Source organism: Bubalus bubalis, chromosome 3, assembly GCF_019923935.1.
Source record: "Bubalus bubalis isolate 160015118507 breed Murrah chromosome 3, NDDB_SH_1, whole genome shotgun sequence".
Classification (NCBI taxonomy): domain Eukaryota; kingdom Metazoa; phylum Chordata; class Mammalia; order Artiodactyla; family Bovidae; genus Bubalus; species Bubalus bubalis.
The window spans coordinates 975219-996277 of NC_059159.1; the positions used below are offsets into that span (position 1 = coordinate 975219).

General features: G+C 43.2%; 1 protein-coding gene across 12 annotated transcripts in view; it reads left to right on the forward strand.

The window, feature by feature from the left end:
• Nucleotides 1-21059, forward strand: part of CEP112 (centrosomal protein 112) — a 326687-nt gene that overhangs the window by 173614 nt on the left and 132014 nt on the right. The window contains exon 21 of one of the 12 annotated variants that reach the window (XM_025279336.3): nt 759-1683. The exons of the other annotated variants lie outside the window; for them this stretch is intronic. Within the exon in view, the coding sequence (XP_025135121.1) occupies nt 759-884 (126 nt within the window). The 3' untranslated portion in view covers nt 885-1683. Of the gene's footprint in view, nt 1-758; nt 1684-21059 lie in introns of those variants that run through there. 12 annotated transcript variants of the gene reach the window in all.

Below are 21059 nucleotides of genomic sequence, written 5' to 3' on the forward strand. Positions count from 1 at the left end.
CGGGCTCTGACGACCACATGTGCATCGCAACGTTACCAGCAACAGACTATTAAGAGAACAAAAGCTGACAACATGTCCTAGCTCTGGATTTGGCCAGTCCCACAAAATTAGCATAAATATGTGAAGCGATCGGAACAGTTTGGGGCTTCCTAGGATAGGGCCCTATTCTTATCTAGTTCTGAAAGAATGTGGGATAAACGATTCATTTAGCCGAGGATAAAAATATGTCTGCTATGCAGTTATAATCGTGTGTCATTAATCAGAAAATACTGCAGAAACTCTGACAAATTAAAAACACAAGGATGTGTCTGCAAGGGCTTTTCAGCCGTTACAAAGCTGCTTCACCTCTCAGGCAGGCTCTTTTATGGCAACTCCTTGCTCAGTGTACAGACATCTTCAAAGGCTCTGACATCTGTCGGCCTTTGAACTACCATTAAAAAATATTATCCCATTTCCATTCTTTTATGCCCATTTTTTTAATTATAGCCCTTCTTTCAAGTTGGGAACATGGTTGGTTTAAATGAGGCTGTCCTTTCGTTTTCAGCCACCCAGCTGCGGTTTGAATAAATTGATGTAGAATCAAAGGCGGGACTTTAAAGGAAAAAGGTTTGATGGACTTGGACTCCGAACCAGATGAGGTTTTATGATGAAAAGGGTTTAATCCCAGCACAGGCATTGCGTCTATCAGTTGAGCAGAACAAAGCAATTCATATATATAGGTTCACGCGAAATGATCTATTTTTTTTTTAACGGCACAGATCTCTTCAGGACTTGCAAATGTGGCATTAGCTAATATTCAGAGAGCTGATTTCCTTTCATCCACAGAAGCTTGTGATTACGGTACAGCTCTCGAATTGGAAACGAGAGCCGCGACACAGATTTGAGACTGCACCGTCTGATTTGTATTCAGGGTAGATGTCACTGCGGGACAGGCTCGTGGGGGCCCAGCCAGTTCAGCACATGGAAAAACAGCTTCATCATCTGGGTCCTCAGTCACGAACATCACCAGTTAATTAAGACGGCAGCCTCGTGACTGTCAGCGAGATGTTCGGCTGATTGGTGTCGCTTCAGATTTGACGAGAAGGGTTGGAGCCGCAGCCTGTCTTCTGCTCCGCACTCTTCTCGCAGGTCAGTGTGCACAAGTGCACCGCAGCGGAAGGAAGTATCGAGTCGTTCAACTCGATCCACTTTATGAGAGGAAGAAAGCAATGTCGTGTGAAACCGTGACTTAATTCGCATTCGAATATTTCCCCTCATCCGATTATTGACCTAAAAAAATCCTTTCTGAAGGCAGATTTCAACATTGCCTTTGCTCGGTAAGCTCCTAAACGATAAATGTTATCTTGAGCCAAGTCATTGAGTAACCAGCTAAGAAGTTTAGGATAATTGCAAACCTAGAACATAGATCTAAGTCCACTTCAAAGTAAGAAGTGACTAAAAATTTTTTTTCTAGTAGTAATTCAGGGTAAATTTTGCTTTTAATCCATTAGAAAGGCTTCTTAAAATGATGTGCACCTGTTCCACAGGGTTGCTCAGTCGCTCCGTCATGACTGACCCTTTGCGACGCCACGGACCGCAGCACACCGGGCCTCCCTGTCCTTCACCACCTCCCGGAGTTTGCTCAGACTCATGTCCATGGAGTCAGTGATGCCATCCAACCATCTTATTCTCTGTCCCCCATTTCTCCTCCTGCCTTCAATCTTTCCCAGCATCAGGGTCTTTTCCAGTGAGTCAACTCTTTACATCAGGTGACCAAAGTACTGGAGCTTCAGCTTCAGTATCAGTCCTTCCGGTGAATAGTCAGGGTTTATTTCCTTTAGGATTGACTGGTTTACATTAGAAATGTGCTATTTTTCAAAGTAAAAAAAAATGGTTCTTCCATTTACTTAGAAGATTGGTGCCATTTACTTGCACAGATTTGATCATCCTGCACCGATTATTTTTCATTGTCTTCAAATATAATTTCTATTTTAAATTACAAGTTAATATCCAAACCATAGTTTGAAGAAATTCTGAATTGTGTAGTTTTACTTTAGCAGCAGATGCTGGCCAGTGGAACGGTACTGTGATTCCTCTTTTCCTGCAGTCCGTGGCGTCTGCCTCATAGTCCAGAATGCTTCATGTTCCCGTTCTGCCTCCCATTTCCTCTGAAGGAAACCTGGAACGGTGCGCTTTGATACTGGATTTGCCGGGAAGGACACTTTGCCCCACCCTAGCGTGTTTCTGCAGATTCATAAGTTTACCAGGTTACTTGGAATAAGTGGGATTTCTCAGTATAATCGCCATCATTTTTCACTCTGGAACCCTATTCTAGCTTCCCACCTTTTCCTCATGTGATGGCCAGCCAGTCTTCCAGTGCTTGTAACCATGTATTAATAGTTTTCATCTCTATATCCGTTCCTTTCGCTCCGACCTCCTGAATCATGTCTGTGTCTCCTCAGTGAGTCCTAGTTTTACCTGGATTCTCCCACTTTTCCATCTAAGTTTCTAATTTCTCCACCAGCTCCTCTAACTTACACTATCGTAGTCTTCCACCCCCTCTTTCCTCTAATTCTTCTGTTAAGCAACCATCTACATTTCAGTGGACTTAAATCGTAGCTATCCGCTAATGACCTCAGAGTTCCCTTCTCTTGTCTTAGAGCTGGATTCAGATATCCAGCTGCCTTTTGCCACCTTCTTTTAGCTCAGGAGTGCTTCTAATGTCACATGTCCAGAACTGATACTTCACCCCCATCTTAGCATTTATTATATACATGGAATGCACAAGTCATGAATGGGTGTCATCCTTGAATGGTTTACCCTTCTCTTAACCCATCAGTAAATACTGTAGATTCAGCTCCCCAAACAGATCTCTAATCCATTCATTCCCTTTACTTCCTTCTACTGCCTGAGTCCAGGCCACCCCTCTTCTTTCACCCAGGCCTCCAGTTATCTCCTAACTGACACTCTTGCTTTCCTTCTGACACTCAACAACCATAATGGTTGTCTTCAAAATATATATTGGATTAGAAAACCTCCCTGCTTAAAATCCTTCAGTGGCTTGGCCCATGATGCCCCACATGACCTGGCCCTACTATTCCCAGGACTTCCTCCCCTTGCCACCTGAACTTGAGCTATCAGCTTCTTTTTAATTGCTGAAAGATACCAGACTTTTTCTAGCCTTCAGACTTTGACTGTTTATTGGAACTGGAAGGCTTTTGCTCTGGCCCTTTGTATGATTAGCTACTTCTCAATCTTTAGGTCTCAGCCCAGTTGCTGCTGCTAAGTCACTTCAGTCATGTCCGACTCTGTGCAACCCCATAGATGGCAGCCCACCAGCCTCCTCCATCCCTGGGATTCTCCAAGCAAGAACACTGGAGTGGGTTGCCATTTCCTTCCCCAATGCAGGCAGTGAAAAGTAAAAGTGAAGTCGCTCAGTCATGTCTGACTCTTAGCAACCCCATGGACTGCAGCCTACCAGGCTCCTCCGTCCATGGGATTTTCCAGGCAAGAGTACTGGAGTGGGGTGCCATAGCCCAGTTGATAACTCCACAAGTAGGATTTTCCTAGTGTCTCTATCTAAAAAGGGCGTCATCAAGAAACAAGAAAAATTTCAAATAAACAACCTCACCTATCACTAAAAGAATTAGAAAAAGAAGAAGCAAAGCCCAAAGTCAGCAGAAGGAAGGAAATAATAAAAATCAGAGAGAAAATAAATAAGGTAGAGATTTAAAAAAAATAGTAGAAAAGATCAATAAAACCAAGAGCTAATTTTTCGAGAGCACAAACAAAATCAACAGACCTCTAGCCAGGGTCATCAAGAAGAAAGCAGAGGACTCCAAATAAAAAAAACAAAAAATTATAAAAGGGGAATAACAATCAATACCACAGAAATAAAGAAAAAATAAAACCTGCCAAAATTGAGTCAAGAAGTAGATAATTTAAACAGACAAATTACTAGAAGTGAACTAGAATCTGCAATTTTAAAAACTCTGTACAAGCAAAAGTCCAGGCTGGATGCCTTCACTGGAAAATTCTACCAAACACACAAAGAAGAACTTACACCTTTCCTTCTCAAACTCTCCCGGAAGACTGAAGAGGCAAGACCACTCCAAGAGCCCTCTATGAAGCCACTGCCACCCTGAGAGCGAAACAAGGCAAAGATACCACCGAAGAAGGAAAATCACAGGTCCGTGTCTTTGATGAATATGTATGCAGAAATCCTCAAGAAAATATTAGCAAATCAAGTCTAGCAATACAAAAAAAGGATCATATACCATGATCAAGTCAGATTCATTCCAGCGTTTCAAGGCTAATTTGGCATACCTAAATCAATCAATGCAATGAACCATATCAATGAAAGAAAAGTAAAAAACCACATGACAGTCTCAAGAGATGCAGAAAAAACATTTGATAAAATTCAACATCCATTTATGATTTAAAAAAAATTCTTTTTCTGCTCTGATTGCTGTGGCCAAAACTTCCAAAACTATGTTGAATAGTAGTGGTGAGAGTGGGCACCCTTGTCTTGTTCCTGACTTTAGGGGAAATGCTTTTAATTTTTCACCATTGAGGATAATGTTTGCTGTGGGTTTGTCATGTATAGCTTTTATTATGTTGAGATATGTTCCTTCTATTCCTGCTTGATGGAGAGTTTTCATCATAAATGGATGTTGAATTTTGTCAAAGGCTTTCTCTGCATCTATTGAGATAATCATATGGCTTTTATTTTTCAATTTGTTAATGTGGTGTATTACATTGATTGATTTGCGGATATTGAAGAATCCTTGCATCCCTGGGATAAAGCCTACGTTGGTGTATGATCTTTTTAATGTGTTGTTGGATTCTGATTGCTAGAATTTTGTTAAGGATTTTTGCATCTATGCAAATGTTAAGCATTTACGCATCTATGCATCGTGACATTGGCCTGTAATTTTCTTTTTTTGTGGCATCTTTGTCAGGTTTTGGTATTAGGGTGATGGTGGCCTCCTAGAATGAGTTTGGAAGTTTACCTTCCTCTGTAATTTTCTGGAAGAGTTTGAGTAGGACAGGTGTTAGCTCTTCTCTAAATTTTTGGTAGAATTTAGCTGTGAAGCCATCTGGACCTGGGCTTTTGTTTGCTGGAAGATTTCTGATTGCAGTTTCAATTTCTGTGCTTGTGATGGGTCTGTTAAGATTATCTATTTCTTCCTGGTTCAGTTTTGGAAAGTTGTATTTTTCTAAGAATTTGTCCATTTCCTCCACGTTGTCCATTTTAATGGCATATGCTTGCTGATAGTAGTCTTTTATGATCCTTTGTATTTCTGTGTTGTCTGTTGTGATCTCTCCATTTTCCTTTCTAACTTTATTGATTTGATTTTTCTCCCTTTGTTTCTTGATGAGTCTGGCTAATGGTTGGTCAATTTTATTTATCCTTTCAAAGAGCCAGCTTTTGGCTTTGTTGATTTTTGTTATGGTCTCTTGTTTCTTTTGCATTTATTTCTCCCCTAATTTTTAAGATTTCTTTCCTTCTACTCACGCTGGGGTTCTTCACTTCTTCCTTTTCTAGTGTAGCTGTCAGTCAGTCAGCTCAGTCGCTCAGTCGTGTCCAACTCCTTGCAACCCCATGAATCGCAGCACGCCAGGCCTCCCTGTCCATCACCAACTCCCAGAGTTCACTCAGACTCACGTCCATCGAGTCAGTGATGCCATCCAGCCATCTCATCCCCTGTCGTCCCCTTCTCCTCCTGCCCCCAATCCCTCCCAGCATCAGAGTCTTTTCCAATGAGTCGGCTCTTTGCATCAGGTGGCCAAAGTACTGGAGTTTCAGCCTCAACATCAGTCCTTCCAATGAACAAACAGGACTGATCTCCTTTAGGATGGACTGGTTGCATCTCCTTGCAGTCCAAGGGACTCTCAAGAGTCTTCTCCAACACCACAGTTCAAAAGCATCAATTCTTTGGTGCTCAGCTTTCTTCACAGTCTAACTCTCACATCCATACATGACCTCTGGAAAAACCATAGCCTTGACTAGACAAACCTTTGTTGGCAAAGTAATGTCTCTGCTTTTCAATATGCTATCTAGGTTGGTCATAACTTTCCTTCCAAGGAGTAAGCATCTTTTAATTTCATGGCTGCAGTCACCATCTGCAGTGATTTTGGAGCCCAAAAAAATAAAGTCTGACACTGTTTCCACTGTTTCCCCATCTATTTCCCATGAAGGGATGGGATGGGACCAGATGCCATGATCTTCATTTTCTGAATGTTGAGCTCTAAGCCAACTTTTTCACTCTCCTCTTTCACCTTCATCAAGAGGCTTTTTAGTTCCTCTTCACTTTCTGCGATAAGGGTGGTGTCATCTGCATATCTGAGGTTATTGATATTTCTCCCAGCAATCTTAATTCCAGCTTGTGCTTCTTCCAGCCCAGCATTTCTCATGATGTACTCTGCATATAAGTTAAATAAGCACGGTGACAATATACAGCCTTGACCTACTCCTTTTCCTATTTGGAACTAGTCTGGTGTACCATGTCCAGTTCTAACTGTTGCTTCCTGACCTGCATACAAATTTCTCAAGAGGCAGGTCAGGTGGTCTGGTATTCCCATCTCTTTTAGAATTTTCCACAGTTTACTGTGATCCACACAGTCAAAGGCTTTGGCATAGTCAATAAAGCAGAAATAGATGTTTTTCTGGAACTCTCTTGCTTTTTTGATGATCCATCGGACGTTGGCAATTTGATCTCTGGTTCCTCTGCCTTTTCTAAAACCAGCTTGAACAACTGGAAGTTCACAGTTCACGTATTACTGAAGCCTGGCTTGGAGAATTTTGAGCATTACTTTACTAGCGTGTGAGATGAGTGCAATTGTGTGGTAGTTTGAGCATTCTTTGGCATTGCTTTTCTTTAGGATTGGAATGAAAACTGACCTTTTCCAGTCCTGTGGCCACTGCTGAGTTTTCCAAATTTGCTGGCAAATAGAGTGCAGCACTTTCACAGCATCATCTTTCAGGATTTGAAATAGCTCAACTGGAATTCCATCACCTCCACTAGCTTTGTTCGTAGTGATGCTTTCTAAGGCCCACTTGACTTCACATTCCAGGATGTCTGGCTCTAGGTGAGTGATCACACCATCATGATTATCTTGGTCGTAAAGATCTTTTTTGTACAGTTCTTCTATGTATTCTTGCCACTTCTTCTTAGTATCTTCTGCTTCTGTTAGGTCCATACCATTTCTGTCCTTTATCGAGCCCATCTTTGCATGAAATGTTCCCTTGGTATCTCTAACTTTCTTGAAGAGATCTCTAGTCTTTCCCATTCTGTTGTTTTCCTCTATTTCTTTGCATTGATCACTGAGGAAGGCCTTCTTATCTCTCCTTGCTATTCTTTGGAACTCTGCATTCAGATGCTTATATCTTTCCTTTTCTCCTTTGGTTTTTGCTTCTCTTCTTTTCACAGCTATTTGTAAGGCCTCCCCAGAGAGCCATTTTGCTTTTTTGCATTTCTTTTCCATGAGGATGGTCTTGATCCCTGTCTCCTGTACAATGTCACAAACCTCCATCCATAGTTCATCAGGCACTCTATCTATCAGATCTAGGCCCGTAAATCTATTTCTTACTTCCACTGTATAATCATAAGGGATTTGATTTAGGTCATACCTGAATGGTCTAGTGATTTTCTCTACTTTCTTCAATTTACGTCTGAATTTGGCAATAAGGAGTTCATGATCTGAGCCACAGTTAGCTCCCGGTCTTGTTTTTGTTGACTGTATACAGCTTCTCCATCTTTGGCTGCAAAGAATATAATCAATCTGACTTCAGTGTTGACCATCTGGTGATGTCCATGTGTAGAGTCTTCTCTTGTGTTGTTGGAAGAGGATGTTTGTTATGACCAGTGCATTTTCTTGGCAAAACTCTATTAGTCTTTGCCCTGCTTCATTCCGTATTCCAAGGCCAAATTTGCCTGTTACTCCAGGTGTTTCTTGACTTCCTACTTTTGCATTCCAGTCCCCTATAATGAAAAGGAAATCTTTTTTGGGTGTAAGTTCTAAAAGGTCTTGTAGGTCTTCATAGAACTGTTCAACTTCAGCTTCTTCAGTGTTACTGGTTGGGGCATAGACTTGGATTACTATGATATTGAATGGTTTGCCTTGGAAATGAACAGAGATCATTCTGTCGTTTTTGAGATTGCATCCAAGTACTGCATTTTGGACTCTTTTGTTGACCATGATGGCTACTCCATTTCTTCCGAGGGATTCCTGCCCGCAGTAGTAGATATAATGGTCATCTGAGTTATATTCACCCATTCCAGTCCATTTTAGTTCACTGATTTCTAGAATGTCGACGTTCACTCTTGCCATCTCTTATTTGACCACTTCCAATTTGCCTTGATTCATGGACCTAACATTCCAGGTTCCTATGCAATATTGCTCTTTACAGCATCGCACCTTGCTTCTATCACCAGTCACCTCCACAACTGGGTATTGTTTTTGCTTTGACTCCATCCCTTCATTCTTTCTGGAGTTATTTCTCCACTGATCTCCAGGAGCATATTGGGCACCTACTGACCTGGGGAGTTCCTCTTTCAGTGTCCTATCATTTTGCCTTTTCATACTGTTCATGGGGTTCTCAAGGCAAGAATACTGAAGTGGTTTGCCATGCCCTTCTCCAGTGGACCACATTCTGTCAGATCTCTCCACCATGACCCGCCCATCTTGGGTTGCCCCACGGGCATGGCTTAGTTTCATTGAGTTAGACAAGGCTGTGGTCCTAGTGTGATTAGATTGACTAGTTTTCTGTGAGTATGGTTTCAGTGTATCTGCCCTCTGATGCCCTCTTGTAACACCTACCATCTTACTTGGGTTTCTCTTACCCTGGACGTGGGGTATCTCTTCACGGCTGCTCCAGCAAAGTACAGCTGCTGCTCCTTACCTTGGACGAGGGGTAGCTCCTCACCGCCGCCCCTTCTGACCTGAACGTGGAATAGCTCCTCTAGGCCCTCCTGTACTCGCGCAGCCACCGCTCCTTGGAGGTGGGGTTGCTCCTTTCAGCCACGGCCCCTAACCTTGGACACAGGGTAGCTCCTCTCGGCTACCGCCCCTGACCTCAGACGTGGGGTGGCTCCTCCTGGCTGCTGCCCCTGACCTCGGATGTGAGGTAGCTCCTCTCAGCCGTTCCTGCACCATCACAGCCTGGCACTCTCGGCTGCAGCCCCTGACCTCGGACGTGGGGTAACTCCTCTTGGCCGCCTCCTCTCGGGCATGGGGTCCTCCGGGCTTCTGCCCCTGACCTCAGACGTGGGGTAACTGCCCGCGCTAAATGCACCAGTCGCAGCCGCCCACGCTAAATGCGCCGGTCGCAGCCACCCACGCTAAATGCGCCGGTCGCAGCCGAGAGTTAGATTATTTATTTGACTTTTTTCTTGTTTCTTGAGGTATGCCTGTATTGCCATGAACTTTCCCTTTAGGACTGCTTTTACAGTGTCCCACAGGTTTGGGGTTGTTGTGTTTTCATTTTCATTCGTTTCTATGCATATTTTGATTTTTTTTTATTTCTTCTGTGATTTGTTGGTTATTCAGCAGCATGTTGTTCATCCTCCATATGTTGGAATTTTTAATAGTTTTTCTCCTGTAATTGAGATCTAATCTTACTGCACTGGGGTCAGAAAAGATGCTTGGAATGATTTCAATTTTTTTGAATTTACCAAGGCTAGATTTATGGCCCAGGATGTGATCTATCCTGGAGAAGGTTCCATGTGCGCTTGAGTAAAAGGTGAAATTCATTGTTTTGGGGTGAAATGTCCTATAGATATCAATTAGGTCTAACAGGTCTATTGTATTGTTTAAAGTTTGTTTTTCCTTGTTAATTTTCTGTTTAGTTGATCTATCCATAGGTGTAAGTGGGGTATTAAAGTCTCTCACTATTATTGTGTTATTGTTAATTTCCCCTTTCATACTTGTTAGCATTTGTCTTACATATTGCAGTGCTCCTATGTTGGGTGCATATATATTGATAATTGTTATATCTTCTTCTTGGATTGATCTTTTGATCATTATGTAATGTCCTTCTTTATCAGATATATAGAACAGTCTTTTGAACTCTGTGGGAGAGGGAGAGGGTGGGATGATTTTGGAGAATGGCATTGAAACATGTATAATATATAAGAAACGAATCGCCAGTCCAGGTTCAATGTAGGATACAGGATGCTTGGGGCTGGTGCACTGGGATGACCCAGAGGGATGGTATGGGGAGGGAGGAGGGAGGGGTGTTCAGGATGGGGAACACGTGTACACCCGTGGTGGATTCATGTTGATGTATGGCAAAACCAATACAATATTGTAAAGTAAAAAAAAAAATAATAATAATAATAAATAAATAAATACAAATTTATATTAAAAAAAAAAACTCTTACCAAAGGGTTATAGAGGGAACATATCTCAACCTAATAAAAGCCATTTATGACAGACTCACAGCCAATATGATATCAACAGTGAAAGTGGAAAGCCTTCCTGCTAAATTCTGGAATAAGACAAAGATGCCCACTCTCACCACCTCTATTCAACTTGCCATTGAAACTTATAACTACAGCAATCAGACAAGAAAAAAAAAAGTTATCCAAATTGGAAAGGAAAAGGTAAAATTGTCATTATTTGCAGATGACATGATACTGTATATAAAAAACCCTAAGGACTCCACACAAAAACTGCTAGAATTAATAATTGGACTCAGCAAGGTAGCAGGGTATAAGATTAATATACAGAAAAGTAAAAGTCACTCAGTCAGGTCCGACTCTTTGTGACCCCCATGGACTATACAGTCCATGGAGTTCTTCAGGCCAGAATACTGGAGTGGGTAGCCATTCCCTTCTCCAGGGGATCTTCCCAACCCAGAGATTGAACCCAGGTCTCCCTCATTACAGGCAGATTCTTTACCAGATGAGCCACTAGAGAAGCCCAAGAATACTGGAGTGGGTAGCCCATCCCTTCTTCAGTGGATCTTCCCAACCCAGGAATCGAATTGGGGTCTCCTGTATTACAGGCGAAATCTTTACCAGTTGAGCCACCAAGGAATCCCCAATATACAGAAGTCTGTTGCATTTCTTTACACTAAAAAAGAAATATCAGAAAGAGAAAATAAAACAATCCTGTTTAAAATTGCATTAAAAAAAAAACTATGAATAAACCTAACCAAAGAAGTGAAAAACTTATCTGCTGAGAACTATAAAACATTGATAAAGAAAATTGAAGATGACTCAAAGAATGAAAAGATATTCCATGCTCTTGGATTAGAACAATTAATGTTGTAAAAATGGCCATACTATTTAAAGCAATCTACAGATAATGTGACCTCTATCAAAGTACCGACGATATTTTTCACAGAATTAGAATAAATAATTCTAAAATTTATGTGGAACTACAAAAGACCCAAAATTGCCAAAGCAATCCTAGGAAAAAAGAACAAAGCTGGAGGCACAATCCTCTCAGATGTCAGACAATACTACAAAGCTACAGTAATCAAAACATCATGTTATTGGCACAAAACAAACATATGGGTCAATGGAGCAGAATACGGAGTCCAGAAAAATTAGCACACCTATTGTCAATTAATTTACAATGAAGGGCAAGAATATACAATGGAGAACAGTCTCTCCAATAAGCGGTTATTGGGGAAGCTGGACAGCTTCATGTAGATCACTGAAGTTAGAATACTCCTTACACCATGTAGAAAAATGAACTTGAAATGTTAAACCTAAATACAAGACATGAGACCATAAAACTAGAAAAGAACACAGGCAAAAAATTCTCAGACATAAATTGTAGCAGTGTTTCCTTAAGTCAGTCTCCCAAGGTAAAAGAAAGAAAAGCAAAAAGAAACAAATGGAACCTAATTAAACTTATATAAACTGTAGCACAGCAAAGGAAACCAGAAACAAAAACACAACCTACAGAAATGGGAGAAAATATTTGCAAATGATGCTACTGATAAGGGCTTACTTTGCAAAATATGCAAACAGCTCATACAACTCAATAACAAAATGAAGCAACCCAACAACAACAAAAACAAAATGGGCAGAAGACCTAAATAGGCATTTCTCCGAAGAAAAAAGATGGCCAACAGGCACATGAAAAGGTGCTCAGCATCACTAATCATCAAGGAAATGCAAATCAAAACCACAATGAGATATTGCCTCACACTGGTCAGAATGACCATCATCAAAAAAAATCTACAAATAATAAGTGCTGGATGGATGCGGAGGAAAAGGAGCCGTCCTCCTCTGTTGGTGGGGACGTAAATTGGTGCAGCGACTACGCAGAGCAGTGCGGAGGTTCCGCAGAAACTGCAAGTAGAGCTACCACGCGGGTTAGCAGTTTCACGTCTGGGCATGTATCTGGAAACCACGGAAACGATAATTCAAAAAGATACACACGCTCCAGTGTTCATAGCAGCATTATTGACAATAGCCAAGACGTGCTTATGAACAGACGAATAGTTAAAGGAGGTGTGGTGCATGCATGCATATATTCAGCGGAATACTTGGCTGTAACAAGATTGAAATACTGCCATTTGCAGCAGCATGAATGGACCTAGAGATGATCACACCAAGTGACGCGAGTTACACTAAGACGAATATTATGATATCACTTATATGTGAAGTAAAATAACACGAATGAATCCATATTCAAAACAGGAGCAGGCTCACAAACATAGAAAACAACCTTATGATTAGCAAGGGGGAGGAGGGATAAATCAGGAGTGTGGGATTAACAGATAGAAATACTAGTTTTTATGTACCAACTACTATTTGTATCCGTTGATTTACATTAATTTACTGTATAACAGGGAACAATATTCAATGCCTCTCAATAACCTATATTGGAAAATAATTTGAAAAAATATATATGGCTATAACTGAACTAATTTGCTATATACCTAAAACTAATGCAAAATTATACATCAAATATGCATCTGGTAATAAAAATAAATATATAAATAAGGCTTTTTCTTTCAGAGCATCTTGTTTGTGAACTTCAAAGCACTATTCTCAGTTTATATTGCATATTTATTAAATTTTGTCTATTCACCCAATGGACCAAAAAAGAGGCCCATATCTACTTTCCTCACTTCTGTATTTGTTGTTATTCAGTTGCTAAGTCATGTCCAACTCTTTGTGACCCCATGAACTGCAGCTTGCCAGGCTTCCCTGTCCTTCAGTATCTCCCAGAGCTTGCTCAAACTCATGTCCATTGAGTCAGTGATGCCATCCAACCTGAAGTGGTTGGATAACATTCCTCTGTCACTTTCTTCTTTGCCAGCACCAGGGTCTTTCCCAATGAGACAGTTCCTCGCATCAAGTGGCCAAAGTATTGGAGCTTCAGCATCAGTCCTTCCAATGAATATTCAGTGTTGATTTCCTTTAGAATTGACTGGTTTGATCTCTTGGCTGTCCAGGGGACTCCCAAGAGTCTTCTCCAGCACCACAGTATGAAAGCATCTATTCTTCTGTATACCCTCTACTGAAAAGATTCTTGGACAGACCATGGCCTTGACATACATTTGCGAACATGTATGTTCAGTTTCAGTTCAGTTGCACAGTCGTGTCTGACTCTTTGTGACCCCATGAACTGCAGCACACCAGGCTTCCCTGTTCATCACCAACTCCCGGAGCTTGCTCAAACTCATGTCCATTGAGTCGGTGATGCCATCCAGCCATCTCATCCTCTGTCATCCCTTCTCCTCTTGCCTTCAGTCTTTCTCAGCATCAGGGTCTTTTCCAGTGAATCAGTTCTTCGCATCAGGTGGTCAAAGTATCAGAGTTTCAGCTTCAGCATCAGTCCTTCCAATGAATATTCAGGACTGGTTTCCTTTAGGATGGACTGATTTGATCTCCTTGCAGTCCAAGGGACTCTCAAGTGAAAATGAAAGTGAAAGTCATTCAGTCATGTCCAACTCTTTTCGACCTCATGGACTATACAGTCCATGGGATTCTCCAGGCCAGAACACTGGAGAAGGTAGCCTTTCCCTTCTCCAGGGGATCTTCCCAACCCAGGTCTCCCAAATTGCAGGCAGATTCTTCACCAGCTGAGCCACAAGGGAAGCTTTCACTTTCAGTTTTCTCACATCCACACATGACTACTGGAAAAACTATAGCTTTGACTAGACGGACCTTTGTTGACAAAGTAATGTCTCTGCTTTTTAATGTGCTGTCTAGGTTGGTCATAGCTTTTCTTCCAAGGAGCAAGCATCTTTTAATTTCATGACTGCAGCCACCGTCCATAGTGATTTTGGAGCCCAAGAAAATAAAGTCTGTCACTGTTCCCATTTTTCACGTTAGCGTGTGTTAACAGAGGTCACTTCACTGATCAATAGAGTTCTCACAGAGTTTCTAACATAAAATGACAAAAGTAGGTGTCCAGGATCGGCCCATAGTCACCGTATTGTCACTGTGGTTTCAAGTCTGTCTTCAGAGGAGGGACTGTACCTTAGGTCTTTGCATCCGAACATCCTACTGGGTGGCCTGGCTCCAGGGCTGATGTTTAGTCAGTGAACGAATGAACACAAGTCAATAAGTGCAACTATTTTGCAGAGATTGGTCCAGGTCTGGGCTTTTCTTGTCCTCATATAACCTTCAGATTTCCAAAACATGCAGGTATTATTTATTAAATCTCCAGATAGTGCTGACTTCAGAAAATCGGTTGCCACTTGGGTAATAATGATAAAAATTATAGAATGTCTATCCAACATGCCTTTGACCACTTGATACAAAGAACTGACTCATTTGAAAAGACCCGAATGCTGGGAAAGATTGAAGGTGGGAGAAGAAGGGGACGACAGAGGATGAGATGGTCAGATGGCATCACCGACTCAGTGGACATGAGTTTGAGTAAACTCCAGGAGTTGGTGATGGATGAGGAGGCATGGTGTGCTGCAGGCAATGGGGTGGCAAAGAGTCAGACATGACTGAATGACTGAACTGAACTGATCCAGCATGTACTGAGGGTGACCTTATTTTTAGGCATATTGCAAGCTGTTAAAGATGCAAAAAATAAACAACACACATGGTCCTCAGGAGGAAAAGACAGTGAGCATAAGTATAAGCACAGTGTCAGAGACAAAATGGGACTGTGTGAGCCGTGAAGGAGGAGATGTTAGTCGCCCTGGTTGGGGGGTGGACAGTGGTCAGGTGGTGGCCCATCTCCCAGGCGGAGCCCTTGGTCACTGCTCATGTCATGTTTTCTCCCAACTGCAGATAGTAATAATTTTCATCCTTTATTATTTCTTTAATGTTTTAAAGTAAATACAAAATTTTCTTATCTCTGTATGGTTTCTCCCTGCAGAGGCTGCCATGTCCATAAAGGAGCATTAACATATTTAGTTGTTTGCCGGAAGCCACCACAACCAGCCAAGGAGTGAATTATGCTGCTGATTCCCTGGCATTGTAACAATGTTCCTACGTATTTTAATGTTACCTTCCATAATTTATATTATCATCTTCCAAAGTTGGGGGGGTGTCAGTATGAAGAATGTCTTTAATTTTCTGTCTTCTGGTAGCGATCACTGAGGTGATATGGTTGTATCTAGAGGCAGCTTGGGTGTTTCTCTGGTCCATAAACAGGCTTCAGTGAGGAGAACCGAATTTCTATTGCTGTGTGTAGCCACTCCGAGGACAAGTGCGGGGTCAGGGCTGCTGTGGGACCCCCGACAGCACGGGTTCTTTCTTCGACGTCCAGTGGGGCTGGTGTTATAATTAAGGGCAGAGGAGCACAGTCTGAGGTCATCTTCAGGAACTTCCCTGGCTCTTTTCCAGGCAACATATTAACTTGTAAGGGGGTAAAATAACGAGACGGTTGTTTGAAGCTACGTCTGATGACCAAGGGGAGAACATACACACACACGCACGTACGCGCATATACAGAGCCTTTCTTCTGCTCTGCCTCTGAAGTTCACGAGTGAAGCTGGCCGCATCCGTTCTCATAAAAACGACACAAAGGGGCACCACGTCAGTTGTCACGAAGCCGCATCACTTTGTGCTGCAGATGGCCTCTGACCCCCGTTGCTACTTTCTGTTTTCACCACAATCGGAGACTTTGTCACCTGAGATGAAGAGCGTGGAACTAACACGTTTTGTTCCTTTGTAAGGCCGAGACTCTGAGGTTGAACTGTCAGGAGGTGTCATTGCTGGAATAGAAGGGTTGAGACAAACGTCCCCAAGCTCGTCCTGGTCAGGGGATGTGGCAGCCTTGCGCCCAGGGTGAGGCCTGCACCCCGGGCCTCCCCGGGCAGAGCCATGAGGCTTGAGCCAGCCATGCATCGAAGTGTTCTGAACATCGTCCTGACTCTCAGCTTCTTCTCAGGCTCTTCATTTTGTCTTTTCAGTCAGAGTCTTTGGGAATTCCAATTTCCTTCCCGTTATGCTCAAGAATCATGTCTTCAAGCTCTAAAACATCATTTTGTACTTTTCCTTTTTATTTTAAGAGCCTCTTGTTTTCACTTTAAAGATGTAATAAAATTTCCTCTATGTTTATGAATTTTTTTAGCACTGTTCCCCAAATTATCTCTTTCCTTCAGGGTTGTTTTCTTGTTTTTCATTTCTCTTTTGTATTTATTTCTCTTGGCTTTGCTTTTGCACTTGATGGTTCTTGCTTTGTCTTCATATTTACTACAGATGAATATTGTATTAGTTGCCTGTTGTAACAAATTACTCACTACAAACTTTGTGGCTTACAACAGACATGTATCATCTTACAGTTCTCAGGGTGATGGACCCAGAATCAGTCAGTCACCAGACTCAGATTAAGCTATGGGTGGGGCGTTTCCTCCTGGAGGCGGGGCAGAGCCTGCGCCCCCGCCTTTTCCGGGCGCTAGCCCCCGCCCCTGCCCGCCGGGGCCCCGCCCACTCAGCCTTAGTCCCGCCCCGGTGCCGGCCCTGCCTTCCTCCCTCTCCTCCCAGGGACTGTGACGGCCTCGGGCTGGCACACGTGCTCCGGGGGACGGCCCACCTCAGGCCCTTCATCACAGCCCAGCCACAGTTGTCCCTGTTCCACCAGCGGCGCTGCGGTCTCAGGTCCCGAGGGTGAGGACGTAGGCAGACTTCTGTGGGTGGAGGGGCCATTGTCCAGCCTGCCGCAGACAGGGCGGCGGGCAGGCGGGCCTGCCGTGTAAACAAGAGTTTTCCCTGCCCCACCTGAGTGCATCTCCCTGAGTGGTCTCTCCCTGAGTGAATCGGAGTGAGTCCTGGGAGGGGGCACCTTTGGACTGACAGCTGTGTGAGCCCCCGGGCCCCGGAGATGCTGGAATGAGAGGGCTTTACACTGGGTTTGTAGAATCCACTCTGGGAGCCCTCGGTGTCCCTGGGTGGTTCCTTCAGGTATTTTTTTTCTGTCTCTCACCCAGATTGCCTTCAATCTACGGGCTGGGGTGACCCCGCCCCTGTACCAGACCCTCAGGAGCTTGTTTCTTTGTCACCTCTCGTCGTGTCTTACCTTCTTTATAGAGGTGCGCCCAGAGGGGCCGGGCGGATGGAGGCCCAGCTCTGCTGAGCTTCCTCGCGGGCTCGACCTTCACAGCTCATCTTATGCTCAAACATCTCTCACCTACTTTCTTTCCGGCAGACGCACTGAAAGCTCTGGAATGAACGTCTCCCAAGCACACCTGTAGTGACTTTGTTTTGTACTGCTGCAGTTTTTGTTTTACTCAAGGTCACTTCTTGGCAGCTCACTAAATTGGTTAAAGGTCACTGAAAGCAGAATTCTTAATATAATATTCACTTAAAGTTGTAAAAATACTTCCACATATAATAACTAAGCTACTGCATTCAAGGAATGAATATTGGTTAAGACTTTTTGCTAATTTGTATCTGATAACACAATAATTTGATGCAGAGTACTTTTTAAAGTAGTGGCTACTGAGATTGACTGGAATGATGGATCACTAGATACTTTATAGACGTCCAGGCAGCCGCTTCTTTTGGATTTCACATTATAGAGTAGTGCAGTTATAGGAGCTTAGTTGTGCTTGGCTTTTTTTGAGGTTTAGTTTATTCTGGAAACAGAGCCTGATACAAGAATTAGCACTGAGGTAAGAGATTCCAGGAACCTGAGGTGAGGGAATGGGGAGAGCGGAACAGGAAAAATCCAATTATGGGAGCCTTATTGATCAAATCACTACTGGAGCAGGGATTCTCCATCCCACGGATGACCTCTCAAAAAACACCATGCATCGTCCCACCAAAGGGTGGTGGTCCAGAGCATTTATGCATGGACTTCTGGGTCCATGTGATGGAGGGTACTCCTGAAGGGCATCTGCTCCAGCACTTCCTGCTTCTCCACTTCTTTCCTGCTCCTGCACTTCCTGCTTTGGGGCTTCCTGCTCTTGCACTTCCTGTTCCTGCTCTTGTACTTCCTGCTTTTGGGCTTCCTGTTCTGCACTTCCTGCTCCTGCACTTTCTGCCTGCTCCTGTGCTTCCTTCCTACGCCCACACATCTGGCTTCACCTGCTCTTGGACTGAATGGTCTTCTCCAACTTTGAAGAAAACTCGAGGTGGCAAACTGAGCCACAGAGAGGTCACTTGAGGTGGGTTTGGGTGTGAGTAGCATGCCTCAACTGGGCTGCATTCAGACAGGTCAGAAGGATGTGGTCCAAGACACTGGAAGTGTCTGGAATTGAATGGAAACAGTGAAAATGGGTCAGAAATACAGATGCATCTTTCTTTACACAATAGAGTCTTCCCTGCATGACAACAACTCTCAAGGTTTGCATCATGTTTATTTAAAACACACCCACAGAAGCCCCAAATAATCAGACCACATAAGTTTACTTTCTGTCCCTTGTCAGGCCCTTAAAGTGGCAATAATGGAATAATGAAGGTGTAAATCCACCACAACAAAGACAGCACAAGGGTGGCCATCCGCAGATGAGACTCAGACACGTTTGTGGAGGCAGTGCTGAGATGTCCGGCTTCTAGCTACAGGCGAGGCTGACACAGCCTCGGAGACAGCCTGCCCTCCTCATGACACCCAGGAGAGACCAGAACCCGGAGATGCAAAGAAGCAAAGGCAGCAGAAGACATGTGAGGTGAGAATAGGATTCACTGGAAGTGAGCATACAGTAGACAGCTTATCTTGACCAGGATCCCAGGGTGGACAGCACTTATGTCCAGGCTCAGGAAGTGCGTGGAGCGCCTGGGAGGAGCACAGGGAGCTAGTGTGGGTCAGGCACCTTGGGGCAGAGCCTGATTGAGTGCATGTTGGGGAAAACTGTGTCTGCCCCTCTTGCTCACTGTCAAACACGGTGAGCCCTGTAACACGCAGACTCGGGATCCAGACACACACGGTGCTTCCGCTCTGCACTTTACCTCCTCAGTCTTGAGTATGAACAGACAGCCCTGGATCTTCTGGTGTTGAGGCATGAAAGAGAAGGACTAACAATTAGATGACTTCAAGGAAAACAGGTACTTCAGGAGCAAAAAGTAAATTTAAGGAGAGCAAAGCTGAAACACCAAATACAGAGTTAAGCTCATGAAAGAAGAGCAGGCTGCTATGAAAATGTAACAGTCAAAGAAATAAAAAAAGGGCTCTGAAAATTAAAAATTGTTTTAACTGTTTGCCAAAACTGACATTGAACAAATCTTCCCTCAAGAGAAAATAAAAAGCAGAGACAAAAATGTGAGTATAAAGATGTTTTTTTAAAAGGGTGAGACTTAGAAGATTAAGCCAGGATGCTCAGTAGGTAGCTGATGTTCAAGAAATAGAAGATAGAGTAAGGAATGGTTATCCATGTAGTCAGCAGTCAGATTCACAAGTCTGAAGGATGTGTCTTCAGATTGAAAAGGCTAATGAGCACCAACATGATGAGTGGAAAACCTGCGCCTGCACACATCGCCACCAACTGTCAGAGCAGAAGGAGTAAAAGAGATGTGCAGCCTTCCAGGGAAGATCTGTCTGCCCAGGAACAAGGTGGATTGGCATCGTATTTTCACTGAAAATGAAAAGTGAAAGTGTTAGTCGCTCAGTCGTGTCTGACTCTGTCTGACCCCATCGATTGTAGCCTGCCACAATCCGCTGTCCATGGAATTTCCCAGGCAAGAATACTGGAATGAGTTGCTATTTCCTTCTCCAAGGGATCTCCCTGACCCGGGGATCCAGCTTGTGTCTCTTGCATAGCACTCAGGTTCTGTACCACCTGAGCCACCAGGGAGACCCTGTATTTCCACGAACCAATGGTTAAATATAACGATACCTTCATTAGAACCATGGAAGGGAAAGGTTTTCAAACCAAAGATTTTTCAAATCAAAAGATTTCTATACGTAAGTGAACATTCAGTCAGTCAAGCTGGGGAAGGCCATTGCAAACATGCAAGGGTTTGGAGTTTATCTCCTGCATGTCTTTGGAAGTTGCCTGGAGGCATTCTTCAGGAAAATAAAGGAGCAATTACAAGAGACGTGCAAAGGGTTCACAGACCGTTGTATCCTGACAAGAGGGGAGAGAGCGAAGTCGTGGAGAAAGGTTACTCAGTGAGCCCAGAAAATACACAGCCCAGACCAGAACAGAGGGCTGAGGCAGGAGGAATTTAGACTGTATCCACGAGAATTCTTAATGTTAGGAGGCAATAAAAGCAGAGAGTGAATGCGGAAAAAGGAAAATGAAATAGAAACCTTGGGACAGGGAGGGGAGGGTTCGAAACCACCGGAAGCACGGTGTGGGAGTAATGTATTATCTGGTTGTTTTGTACAAGAATTAGACTCTATTAAATACAGCTTTAGAAATCAATTTATATAAAGTGCACAGAGCGTTTATGCGTGGTGGCAGCTGCCACATAAAGGTTGCCAAGCTCAGCAGAAATACAGGCAATAGAGCCTGGGTAAAACGCAGATGATCAAGCTTACAAGAATGCTTAAGGGAAGGTCAGGCAGTGATGATGTGCGCATCTAATCAGGTGGAGGTTTGATCGACCCCACCTATAATTGTTAGAAAAAAGAGATTGATTATTTTATGCAAAGTCATATTTTTAATTTTTAGTGAAACCTACATACTCTTTTTCTATCCTGACTGCACCAGTTTGCATTCTCACCAGTAGGGCACAATGGTTTCCTTTTCTCCACATCAAAAA